The 14,172-nt window shown below is 31.8% G+C and overlaps 1 protein-coding gene and 1 pseudogene across 2 annotated transcripts; both read left to right on the top strand.

The window, feature by feature from the left end:
• The first annotated feature begins 593 nt into the window (after window positions 1–593).
• Window positions 594–4,217, top strand: LOC107957546 (probable serine/threonine-protein kinase At1g01540). 2 transcript variants are annotated; one of them, XR_005926449.1, is made up of 8 exons: window positions 594–1,452; window positions 1,599–1,703; window positions 1,855–1,977; window positions 2,082–2,252; window positions 2,344–2,473; window positions 2,586–2,795; window positions 3,230–3,467; window positions 3,667–4,217. XR_005926449.1 is itself a non-coding variant. In XM_016893079.2 (7 exons), exons 1-7 carry the CDS (start codon window positions 818–820, stop codon window positions 3,380–3,382), a joined length of 1,527 nt encoding a protein of 508 aa, XP_016748568.1. In that variant the 5' UTR covers window positions 607–817; the 3' UTR covers window positions 3,383–4,217. The 2 variants fall into 2 exon arrangements, 1 of the variants encoding a protein (XP_016748568.1); XM_016893079.2 differs by having other exon boundaries at window positions 607–1,452; window positions 3,230–4,217.
• Window positions 4,218–5,264: 1,047 nt separating this feature from the next.
• LOC107957547 (subtilisin-like protease SBT3) lies at window positions 5,265–7,803 on the top strand (annotated as a pseudogene).
• The last annotated feature ends 6,369 nt before the right edge of the window (window positions 7,804–14,172 follow it).

The raw sequence follows: 14,172 nt of genomic DNA, 5'->3' as shown, positions 1-14,172 counted from the left end.
TTTTTTTCAGATTTCAACTTTATTTTCGATCGTCGGGTAAATAGCGATGCCACCTGACATGACGGTGACACTATTATAAAATATATATTTTTCTTTTTTTAAATCTGGTATACTTGTATTTTTTAGGTATTTTTAAAAAATACATATTGGTGTCGCTTGACATAGTGGCGGCACTAATTTTTTTTTTTAAAGTAATGATGGCAGAATGATTGGGAAGAAAAATGGGTAGTGTCGTCGGTTTATTAGGTAGCGTTGACGAGACACTGTAACATATGCCTATTTTCGTAAATATTTTTTGGTGTGCCTTTTTGATAATTAATTATTTTTTCACATTATTGTGGTAAAAAAGCCTCCATGCCTATACCTATAAATCGTAATCCAAGTTTTATGTATATAATTACACTAAATCAAAGTTTATGTATTAAATTACACATGAAAATAATGTATAAAATTGATATTTATCCTTTTCTATGTATTGTAATTATATTTAAATAAATTTAAATACATTAATTATATATGTTTTCGACATTAATATATTGTTTTTATGTAAAGATAAGTTTTAAATGATTTTTTTAGTATCATATTTATGTCTTCCAATGCTGTCGTGACAAAATTGCTACGTCTACATCAGGCCAGCTGCAGCCTTCTCTTTGTCTTCTGCAGTCTGCTTCCACTGTTTTCACTCTTTTCTCCCTCTTCCATGGCCACGTTTAAATCATCTTTACCTCAACATTTCCTCTTCTCACTTCATTTCTTGAGCAAACAAAAGATATCTTGAAATTGGCTCTTCTTTTAGGAAACTAAGTAACTCGTGATAATGTCTGGTTATTCCTTCTTAAACGATCAGCTGTCGAAACGCACCTCTATTTTCAGTTTGCAATTATGGGTTGTTCTTGGAATCTGCGTTGGAACTGCTATAGTCATCGTTCTCTTCCTTATTTCCCTTTGTATCACTTGTAAACGCCAAAACAAAGCAACCCGCAGCAGCAACAACGTTGTTAAGCCTATTCTTAACTCCAGTATCCCCATCGCTTCTAAGGAGATTCAAGAAATCCGCGTCGAACCGTCCCATCATTCTAACCCTGTCCTACTTCCGGAATCCGACCCTGTATTGATTCTTCATCCGGAAGAAGGCAGCGGCGATGTTTCTAGGTGCAACGGCATTCACATTGAGATAGGGAAGGATCATAAGGTAGCGTCTCCAGAGCGTGGATCCGGGTCGGGTCACGGGTCAGGTGAGGCCCGGTGTAGTGATCAAGGGATGACAGTTAGGGCGGTTCCGGAAGTTTCCCACTTGGGGTGGGGACATTGGCATACATTGAGAGAGCTTGAGGAGTCTACAAATGATTTTGCGGCGGATAATGTGATTGGTGAAGGGGGCTATGGAATTGTTTACCGTGGAGTTTTGGAAGACAATAGCAAAGTTGCTGTCAAGAATCTGCTAAATAATAGGTAAAAAGGCTACCCTTTTTTGAGGTTAAATTTAAGCTCTTTAATGCATTTGTTGTATTAGTGTAACTTTTTGAGAAAAGCATGGAGTTCTGTGTTGGGGGAAACTTGACTTTTGTTTTCGATTTTCTTCTTGTATTTTCTTTTAGGGGTCAAGCTGAAAAGGAGTTTAAGGTTGAAGTGGAAGCAATTGGGCGTGTACGGCATAAGAACTTGGTGAGATTACTTGGTTATTGTGCTGAAGGAGCTCACAGGTACGTACGTACTCTCTGTTTTTTGTTGCATTTTGATCTTAATTTGCTGCATTGGAAGTTTGGATTTTATGTTAAAACTTGCAACTTTTACAATTGTGAAACTTCAGCATCATGCTAGGATTTGCTAACATACTTAATTTGGTGGTCATAGGATGCTTGTTTATGAGTATGTTGACAATGGGAATTTAGAACAATGGCTTCATGGAGATGTGGGACCTTGCAGCCCTTTGACATGGGAGATCCGTATGAATATAGTGCTTGGAACTGCGAAAGGGTAAATTTTCAGTTAACAGAAAATGGTAACCGAACTTGAATTGTCCTTCGTGTTCTTCCCCATGTTTGTTGAGAATGTTGTTGTTTGCAAAAACTGAAATTTAGGTTGGCATATCTGCATGAGGGACTTGAACCTAAGGTTGTTCATCGTGATATCAAGTCAAGCAACATTTTGCTTGATAAGCAGTGGAATCCAAAAGTATCCGACTTTGGCCTTGCCAAGCTCTTGGGGTCTGGGAGGAGTTATGTGGCCACTCGTGTGATGGGAACATTTGGGTTGGTCGAACTTCTGTTAGCGAACATATTCATGGTTATCTAATGTTTTCATATGGTCATCTGATATACTAGTACTGCTTCTGTTTTGTAGATATGTGGCTCCTGAATATGCTAGCACAGGCATGCTAAACGAGAGAAGTGATGTATACAGCTTTGGCATTCTTCTTATGGAAATAATTTCAGGAAGAACTCCGGTGGATTACAGCCGGCCTCAAGGAGAGGTTTGTAGGCCTTAATTAAGTCAATTGATAATATTATCCTATGATTCAAAGCTTGATGGCTTTCTTGGTCTTTTATTCTTGTAATAAGTATGCAATTTGTTCCAACTTTCAGGTAAATCTAGTCGAGTGGATTAAATCAATGGTTAGCAACAGGAATGCAGAGAGTGTTTTGGATCCAAGGTTACCAGAGAAGCCTTCTTCCAGAGCACTGAAGCGAGCCCTTTTAGTTGCTTTACGCTGCGTGGACCCAAATGCTCAGAAAAGGCCTAAAATGGGGCATGTAATTCATATGCTAGAAGCCAATGAGTTCCCGTTTAGAGATGTAAGTTGACGTAACATCAGTTCTGAATTTTAACTTGTTTCTGGTAGATTATTTTGTACAATATTTTGTTCCATGTGTTTTACTAGATGTTTCTTTTGTTAAGCAATTTGTTTCGCATGTTCAAATTGCTTGGGTTGACAAGAGTGCATATTTCATCATGTATAATGCAACATCATTATTAGTTTCATTATTGATGAGAAAATCAAGAGAAGATTAGCAATTTTCAATGATGCTCAAGTTTAATTGCTAAATGAAACATTTTTTTACTAGGAACATTCATGTTCCGCTGGAATCCATTGGATGATATTTTGGTCCAGATGTGTTTAAGAAAAATGCTTTTGCAAAGTCAAAATTTATCGAACATATTAATTGTGCCTAAACTTGCCGACGTTATTCTGCCACATGTCACTTTTCTTTCTACATTTAAATTTCAGGAACGCAAAGATGGACGGGAGAACATGCGCTCACTACGAGATGATGTAAAGAATAGATTGACTGACAAATGTGTAAACGAATCCGGTGATAGTAGTGGGTATGAAAGTGGTGCCCAAACTAATAGATCGTTATGGAGAAAACAAGAATCCTAAGAGCAATAAATAGCCATTCAAACTCAGGTTAAGGTGAATTCACACATCGTCTTTAGCTATTTGTTTCCATGGAGAGCCAGCATAGGTAAACACCACTTCAACCTCTGTGTATATACAATACATGTCATCTTTAAATGCAATATTTTTTTGTTTTTATTTTTCAAAGCTCAGTATCTTCAATTGGTATATAATCGATGTATGCATTACCGTTTCTTGCTATATAGTTTCAGCTGGTAATATGATTAATCATGTTCTTGGCCATGCTGCCATGTTGCTTCTTTCAGGTCTATAATTTGGTTCATTAGTTGTTAGATAAACAAAACCCGTCTCATGTTCCTCGAGCTTTGACAATGATAATTATATGTCATATAATCTAGTATTGAAGCTGGGATGCTTGAATTATTAGAATCGAAGGTCGTAGTAAAAATATCAGAGTATACAAATGTCAGTTGCTAACATATTGGGAGGTCAGAGGGTGATGAATTGTAACATAGGGGTCCTACAACTCGCATCTATCTGCATTGCATGACCATCCGCGTTTTAAAGGGTGTGGGGACTTTGCTTGCGACGGGAGCAAACCTTGACAACTAAAAAGGGAGGTGGAAACATTGGCGCTTTCCTTCATAATAGTTAGATGTGCTATAATGTTACTTGAATATGACGTGTGTGTCACAATCCATCGTATTGTGTTTGCTTAACGTAAATTTACTCTTCTTTTCTATTATTTTGTTTATGACCCAGTTCTTGTAATAATTGAGGCTTAAATCCTAGCATTCCAACAACGGAAAGCTGTTTGAACTCTGAGTTACAAAGTGGAGTAGATCAACTTTTTTAACAGAGTGAGTATTACAGCTTCAAAATCTACTAACGGTAAGATGCATGCAATGATGCAAATATCTTATAATTTTAGTGGTAATCAGGCTTTAATAATTGCAATTTAAGGCGGATTTAGAAAATATGGCTCACATCCATGCAATACAGGGTGTATAGGTACATAGAATTAATGTTGCAATGAAACCGTGACCAAGTTGTGACCACTTTGCACTTTTTTCCTTTAGAAAAAAGAAGAGCTTATTATTCGTAATATGTATGTAGCTTGCGCCTAGCTTGATTATGTGAAGTTGTACTTGCTCAAAATATAGTCCTTGATTTTAAGACGGTTTACATAGAGAACAGTTAACATTTCGTGTATTGAATACTTGGCTAAACTACACAATTGGACACATAACTTTCATAAGTTTTCATTTTGGACACTAGAAATAAAAATTTGCAAATTGGGCACTGCCATTAATAACTGTTTTCATTTTAGTTACCCGAGTTTAAGAAGTTTTCATTTTGGTTACCCTGTTAATTTAATGTTATTGTACACTCATTTTAGTCACTTGATTGTAATAAGTTTTCTTTTTGATCACTTGTTGATTTTTTAAAAATTGAAAACGGTTGTTAACCGCAGTGCTCAATTTGTAATTTTTTTTTAATGTTCAAAATAAAAATTTATAAAAGTTGAGTGACTAACTGTGCAGTTTATCTTAAATACTTTATATCTTATTCAAGGGTAAAATAGTTAAAATGTTTATTTATTTATTTGTAAGTTATGCTTCTAAAAAACTAACAAAGTGTGACATTAAACATTTTTTGGTATGTCTATTGACGATGGATATCTACTTTTGACTAAAAAAAGTAAAATAATTAAGGAAATTTTATTATTTAAAAAAAAAGAATTATATTTGATACATTGAGGATTCATACCTTGATAAAGCTTTGTTGTTCATAAAATCTCATGCCTAGTGAAAGGGATGGGAGATCTCTATTTTGCTATAACACATGTAAAATAAGGTAAAAAAAGAAGACAATATTAACGATGAAAAAATATAAGATTCTGAAATTGTAATGAGATTAAACAACTTTCAGTCACAAATATTATTGAGGTATAAGATTTTAATGACCATCAAAGCTTTACCAATACACAACGAGGAAGGAGAGAATTATAAAAGAAAAATTAAGGCCAACCATTCCCAAACTTCTCATGGAAATGCCGACCATTCCCCAGGATTACATTTTGTCGACAACCCCTTTCTTTAACACCATTCTCAATCTTCAATATCTTTCAAGTTTCAGAAACGCCCAAAAATATGGGCCAAATTGCTGTTGCTTTCTTGCAAGTTTTGGTCTCCAAAACGACCCCATATTGTACCAATTATTCAAATACTTGGATTGCCACCAACTATGAAGACACTTTGCTTCTAAATTCTGAATTAATTGGCCCGTATTTCCCCCTGTTTCACTTTTTCATTGACTTGCAAGTTGTAAGGACCATGAAATTAGAAATAACACAGAACTTGTTCTATCTTAGCTCTGCCCCACCACAAGCAAGATCGATTTTGATAGATAAGGCCTTTACAAAATTTTCTTGTTTGGATATCTTTCAGACAATTCACAAGTTCCCACGCATCCTATTTCCCTATATAAGCTTTACAAAATTCATCATCATCATCATCTTCCCAAATTCCAATCTCTACCATGGCAGCTCATCATATCAATCTCCTGTTTATTTGCCTTTATTTTAGTCTATCATTCATCTTTACAAAGCAGGTACAAGCCGATAACTATATCATTCACATGGACCACTCTGCCATGCCCAAAGCTTTTGCCGGCCGCCAAAGCTGGTACTTGGCTACACTTTCATCTTTATCTGCTAACTTGAGAGCTAACACCAATTCAACCATCCCCACTGCTGAACTTCTCTATAGTTATAACCATGTTATTCAAGGTTTCAGTGCGAGTCTCACTCTGGCTCAGCTTGAGGCCTTGAAAAACTCTCGGGGGTATGTTTCGTCCATTAGAGACAAAACTGTGAAGCTCGATACTACTTATTCTTTCAAGTTTCTTGGCTTGAGTTCCGATGCCGGTTTGTGGCCGGCGTCGGGTTTCGGCAAAGATGTTATTATTGGGCTGATTGATACGGGGTTTGGCCGGAAAGTGAGAGCTTTAATGATGATGGAATGAATGATGTTCCATTGAGATGGAAAGGGAAATGTGAGAGTGGTACCCAATTCAACTCTTCACTCTGCAACAAAAAGCTCATAGGTGCAAGGTCTTTCAATAAAGGCTTGATTGCCAACAATCCTAGTATCACCATCGCAATGAATTCTCCACGGGACACTGCAGGACATGGGACTCATACATCATCAACTGCGGCTGGAACATATGTGGGAGATGCTTCATACTTTGGATATGCCCAGGGAACTGCTAGAGGAATGGCTCCAGGGGCTCGAGTTGCCATGTATAAAGCTCTTTGGGATGAAGGCTCATATACGACCGATGTAATTGCTGCCATTGATCAAGCGATTAATGACGGTGTTGATGTTCTTTCCTTGTCATTTGACTTGGATGAGCTTGAATTGTATGAAGACCCCATAGCAATAGCCACATTTGCTGCTATAGAGAAGAACATTTTCGTTTCTACATCTGCAGGAAATGAAGGCTCGTTTGAATGACGATATGTTGTTTAGTAGCTTCAATTTACTTTCGGGAACATCCATGGCATGCCCCCATGTAGCAGGAATTGCAGCACTCCTGAAAGGGGCACATCCGGATTGGAGCCCCACAGCGATCCGATCAGCCTTGATGACTACGTCGGATCCCATCGATAACACCGGCAATCCTATCGAGGATATCGGTACTAATCTCCAACCGGCCACTCCACTAGCAATGGGAGCTGGCCATATCAATCCCAACAAAGCGCTTCACCCCGGGCTCGTATACGATGCTACAGTCCAAGATTACATCGACTTTCTTTGCGGTCTAAACTTTACACCACAACAAATAAAAACCATCACAAAATCATCTTCAAGCAACTGTTCCAACCCTTCTTTAGATCTCAATTACCCTTCTTTTATAGCATATTTCAATGACAGGAATGTGAAACCGGATTCCAACACAGTGAAGGAATTTCAAAGAACAGTGACTAATGTTGGAGAAGGAAGCTTCATCTACAAAGCAATTTTGACAGCAATGAAGGGAGTTAAGGTAAATGTGGAGCCAGACACGTTGGTCTTCAAGGAAATAAACGAGAAGAAAAGCTTCAAGTTGAGCATTGAAGGTCCAAGACAGCTTGATAAGACTGTGTCTTTTGGTTATCTCATTTGGGAAGACAGCCAACGAAAACATGTTGTTAGAAGTCCCATTGTTGCCACAAGCTACAAGATCGACAAATGACAAAGTCGTTTTCAATCATGGTCTTGACTACAAATTCTATATACTAAATCTATTTAATTTTTTAAAAAAATCTTTTATATATTTGTAAGATATCTGTTTGGTTCAATTTAGTAATTTTTACTGTCGTTAAACAATTTTAGACTGTTACAGCTTTAATAATTTATATGATGTTTATCAAAGGAGGAAAAGAAAGACCCAAGAGTAGAAACTTCAGACAAAAACAAAAAACTGGAACCAATTAAAATCAAGACTTTGGTGACAATAATTAATAGTAATAATCAAGTGGGTGTTAGTTAGTTGCTTGTCTGGAGGTCGTTTATTTTATGTTATCCTATTCCATGCATGGCTATTTTGACAATCGTGTTTAAAAGAAAGAAGAAAAAGCACACAAAACAAAAAGCTAGGAAGAGTGAAAATTTGTGCAACTAAAAATAATTAAGATTGTTGTTATGATTAGTGACTTCTTTAAGACTGTTGGATGGTCTGATTTGACACTGTTAGCCTATGTAGTCATTGGACCCAACCTAACATAAAATTGTGGGGTATTTTCTATAAAATTCTTTGTTTTCTACCTTCTTTCAATACCTTAACGTTTGGGACAATTCAATATCGACCCAAAGCTTTAGAAATCATAATGATAAAAATTTAACAACATTTGGGACACTATACTTTAATGAGATCGTTAATTTTAAATAAATATAAATAGTTTTATGTTTTAATGAAACAATTTTTTTTTAATATACTAATTCCATTCATAAAAAAGTTCTTATATGCAACAACTCTTTGATTCAAATTAAGAAAAAGACTACTAATTTTGATGTATGCATATGGGAGACTAAAGAGATATTATCATTGATAATCGAATTCAATAAAAGTATTATGCGGGAAATTACATTTTGTTTTTTATTATTATAATTTTTATATGTTAGATTAAAAAGTAAATTTATTTTTTTATTAAAAAGTACATTTATTTTTATTGTTAAAAGTTGGTCCATGTACGTCAGCATGAGGTACCCGTGACACAACATGTGTCATTTTTTATTTATTTTATCAACCATACCAATTTTTAATAGTAAAAATGGATGAAATTTTTAACATAAAGGATCATTTATCCTTTAATCTAATATATAAATACTAAATGATCTATTTTTTAAATAGAGAGGGCAAAGTACAAATTGACTCTTACTACAAAAGTTTCTATAATAATTTTATCCACCATATTGTAATATAAGACTTTGTTTTGATTTTATAATGTAATTCTAATACTTTAATATTAAACATGTTCATAGGTTGAGTAGCTCACGTGGTATGGTAAATCCAACTCAACTTGGGTTGAACTTTGACAAGTATTTTTATAATTTGGAACCCGAATTTAATTTAAATAATTATTTTTTAAAAAATAAATTTAATTATAAAAATATATATAATTAATAATTTATTAATTTTTAAATAATAAAACAGACTTTTTAAGCGGGTAAAGCCGAAAACGGACTAAAACTGGGAATTTTTTTATTTTTATTTTTTGAAACCGAACCCAATCATCAACACAGAGGTAAACAAAAAATCTAATAAATTTCAGGTAGGAATTTTTTGCCGCGTTTCTGGGTCCACCATTGTTGAGAATTTAGGTTCACGCTGAGGAGTTGTAAAGGGAAAAGTTAAAATTGCAGTTGAAGAGTGAGGATAGGTAACAAATGTTTCGTTACCTGCTACTTTATTATGTCATCAAATAAATATTTCAGTTAAGATTATGAGATGAATGAAACGTAGAGATTTCATTCTTCCAAGCTTTTTTCTTAAAACTCTAATTTAATGAACCGAACAATCAGAGTCTGATGAAATGATAGGCGACGTATACAACGGTGATAGGAAATACAGACACTCGGGTTGAATTAGACGAAGCCATTAAACCAGGTGACCAAAAATACAAAGCCTCTCTGCCTATGATGGCTTCGAAAATATCCTATGAGAATGCAGCCTACATTGAAACCAGTCACCAATTTGGAAGGTACGTATTTACATGCATGCTCTCTATTCATGTTTAACATATGTATCAAATGCATATCTAAACATGGGCTTTTTTATTAAAAAAAATAATCTAATTTTCTGATTATTTATAAAAATGATTCACTTTGAAAATTATGTATGTAAATAACTCGTTTTGAACAATAAACGTCAGTAATGCCATTTTCATTAATATTACCACCTCTAGTTTAAAAATAAAAAAAAATGGTGTCGTTGTTACGATTAACGGTACCGAATTGAAGTATATTATATAAAACGTTTAAAGACCATATGAAGCAATTATTACCCTTTGGATAAAAAAGGGGTGACGCCATTCTTCCTGATGGCACCAGTCAAATGCTTTTAAACTTTTAATCTATTTACATGTTAGGTCTGCCTCTTTTTGAAATTAAATTTAAATAGTACTTAACAATATAAGAATAACATACCTTCACACGCCTTATTCAGATGTATCTCATAAATAATTCATTTATCCTTCACTTTTATTATGGTATAAAAAATTAGCCTTCAAAAAAAATGGTATAAGAAATATGCATCTTTTAATAATTTTTATGTAAATAAATAATTATTTTTAATTGGCTTTAAAACAATTGATTTTTTATTTGAAAGAATTATTTAATTTTAAATCAAATAATAATGATTATTTAAGTAAAATAAAAAAAAAAAGTAAAAAACCATTTGTCATGTATTTTGGATATTTAACTTTTTATAATTTTAAAATTATTTATTGGGTGACATATAAGATAAAATAGTAATACATCAAACAATAAAAATATTTAGACACAATTTGCTCCAAATAAAATAGTAGCGGCTGATTAAATAAACATGTAAATATTGAGGGTTAAATTTATTATTATATTACATATATAACACTTAAAATTAGGGGTGAACAAAAATTCAATTAAACCGATGAAACCAAACAACCTGAACCCAAAAAATCAAAATTTTTTTATTATTTTAGGTAGCTAATTCGGATTAAATGGTTAAATCAGTTCAGTTTCGATATTGAGGATCCAAGCCCAATAAACCTATTTTGATTTTTAATTAATAAATAATTTTATACTCAGCCAAATATCATTATATTAAACCCAACTCAAATCATAATAGAAGCCCAACCCAAGGACCCAACTTAAAAAATTAAATTTAAACTAAACCCAAACCAAATATAATTATAAACCCAACTTAATAATTAATTTATTTATAAAATTAAATTATAAACCCTAAAAAATTTAATCTAAAAAATAAAAATAAAATTAAAAATTAAAAAAGCTGAAAACTAAACCTAAACCCAAATTATCATTTATATAATTAATTTTATTATTATAAAATTTATATACTTTTAGAATTAAGTTTTAATAGATAATTTTTTTTATCTAATGTAAAATCCTCAAAGAAATTGAATCCGAACACATAATTATTATTATTTGTACAAATCTGAAAATCATCTAAAAAGCTCCATACTTAATTGTCTATCGAAATTATTGTCTTTGCCATTTTCAAAAGGGAAAATGTTAATATTGTGGTATTGCTTATTGTTTACAATATTATATTTATGGAATTTTGAAATTGATAATCTACAATATGTAATAAATTTTTAGTAAGGTTTTGATATTGTTGATAAAATTTGAGATTTTATGTATTAAACATTTATGGTTGTTTTTAACATAAAATTGGACAAAATCCACGCAATGCATACACATAAAGTAAAAAATGAAGAAAAAGAAGCAGTTAAAAACGATTTATTTAGTTATAACAATGTAAAAACTGAAACCGAATGCATACCCCTAATAAAAATAACATATAGGGATATAGATCATATGAGGACTTTTATGGTACTTTCACTCTTGAATTGCTCCTCTATTACATTTATGTAGATGGATTGTTTTGCTCATTCATCTAACATACATGGATCAATTTGTCTATTTTTCAGTAGGACCAAAATGCATAAAACATCATACAATGACTTTCGTAGTGCTTTTACCCTTGAATTACTCCTCCATTACATTTCTCCTAGGACAAACTTTTAAAAAAAAAACCATTAATATCTATACTATTATTTAAACCCCTAATTAAATTAGAGTTATGGGTCAACTAGACATCAACCTCAACTGCGTTGGGAAACTCAATTGGAGAAATTACTAAATTACCCTTACACATGACAATAAGTTATATTCTTACAAGGGTAATTTTGTCTTTTTACATTTAAAATAAGATCAATAAAAATATTATAATGATGATATTTAAACTCATGCCATCTACATGCATAAAATCACAGCTTTATCACCACAACTAATGCTTTATTTTGTATGTATATATATATTTCATTTTAATATTATTAGACAAAAAGATTTTACTGACATTATTAATAGTAGTAGTTTCAAGTCATATATTATTTTATTTTATTTATTATACAAACAAATACTTTTTTAATATTTAATTAAATGAAATGGAATCATACCCGAAACAGTATGTCCAAATTAGAGCTAAAACCAAATAAGAGCAATCCAACCATTCAAAACTGAGCTACAATCAAACACTAAACAGTAATTCATTGACTGTTACCTTCCTTATTTTCCTTTCTGATGAAAATATACTGTAAGCTTTCTAATTTCTATGTGAAAACAAGTGACATACTATACTAAACATATTTTCTTGGATCATGTTAAAATTTCAAGCTTTTATTAGTAGATTATGTTAAATTTTATGTTAATATTATTTTATTCAAATTATAAAAAAAATAATTTTATAAATTAAATATAGGTAAATCGTGCAAATTCAGATTTTTTTTAATGTTTTTTGGGAGTATATATTTCAGATCAAGCCAAACCTAAATTAAAAAACAAAATAACACCATATGAAATGAAGATAGCAGAAATGGGAAAATTGAAGCAATAAGTTGAACAAGGTTTTCCCTGTGATTAGAAAAGAACAAATCATTTGACAGTCATTCAATATCTTAGCTTACAAAACACTATATGTTATATAGTTTTAGGACTGAAAATGAATGTTTAGTTTCTTATACGCCAATCTAGTTTCCATTTATGGAATGATGATTCGTATCCCAGCATTGGCATACCCTTATCTTAACTTTCCTTAGAGAAGAAAGCTGTACACAGGTATGAAGGTTTTCATTGTAGGAGTTGAGAGAGAGATCCAGAAATAAATAGTTTTGTCTTAAAAGCCATGCTTCCATACCATTAACTTCTTTCTTTTTCCTCTGAGTTTGACATACAATCAACCTTCCTTTGAATATATTTGAATTTTTTAATTAATTTTTTTTAATATATTAATTATTGAGATTTAGTTTATATATTTAATAAAATTTATAAAATAATTTCATTTTTTAAAATATTGTTTTTATTTAATAAATTATTATTAATATTTTTTATATTAAATTTGAACATGTTATTCAAATAACATTTTATTACTTTTATTTCACTTAAAAATAAAACTAATTTTAGTAAAATACAACAAACCCACTTGTTATAGAAGGTAAAAACAAAATATAAAAATAAAAATTGGTTCTACAATAACAATGGTTGCTATAATACAATGTTATTATAAAGGGCGACTGTTAAAAAAAGGTCTAGTTGTATATAAATCGTGAGGTATTTGCTTTTTTATGTGATTATTGGGTATTGGACAAAAGTGGAACATGTTTTAATACCAATTATAACTGTTTACTTCATTGTTTTTATAGCTAAATTGGATTAGTCAGTTAGACTAAGAACTAGTTAAGATACTTAGTCCGAAATAAGGGGCAAACTAGTTGACTTGCGAATCAATTGAAATATTTTTTCTATTTTTTAATTAATTATTTAATTGAATTGAACAAATTGATCAATTTGAGAATCAATTATCTAATTAATTCGATCATCAATTCGATTCCAAAAATCTTGATTTAAATAACTTGTTATTATAGATAAATTATACAAATGATGACTGAATTAAGGGCAAGTTTTATTTATGTGCTAAACTTGGAGGATCCTTCACCTAGGGTGCAACAACTACTTTTAAACCACATAAAATGCGGTCAATTATGTAAGAATTAGTATATGTTTAGATGGACGGTGTGTTTATCTGCAGTTAGTGTAAAAATAATGGTGGTGGTGAAATTAGATACTATAATGATATTGTAGCGTGAGACAAAAAATAAACTAAATACATAGCAACTCATCGTCTATCTAATCCTACCTAAAATTCTTGTCGAGCTTTTTGTTTCATTAAAAACATTAAAACTTTAATAAGTGTGGAAAATTTTAAACGTGATTAGAAAAATAATATCCGCACAGATTTTGTTGCAAGAAAAGGTGAAAGACTTCTTTCATATTATGCCACCTAATATCATTAAAACTACAACGTTGTTTATTAGCTTTAAATATTGTTTTCTTTAATAGAAAAAAAATTCAACATAAGAATAATTCCATATTTAGAAAATATTATAGTTGATTACGGATAGGATCTGGCTGAATTTAGATCAAATCGATGTAAAAGTTTAAGTCTTTCTTTAAGTCAAAGTTCATCTTGACATAAAAAATGAGTCTAAA

The sequence above is a fragment of the Gossypium hirsutum genome, chromosome A05, assembly GCF_007990345.1.
Source record: "Gossypium hirsutum isolate 1008001.06 chromosome A05, Gossypium_hirsutum_v2.1, whole genome shotgun sequence".
Classification (NCBI taxonomy): domain Eukaryota; kingdom Viridiplantae; phylum Streptophyta; class Magnoliopsida; order Malvales; family Malvaceae; genus Gossypium; species Gossypium hirsutum.
The sequence above is the reverse complement of the archived record's forward strand: the minus strand, read 5'-3'. Positions and strand labels throughout refer to the sequence as shown.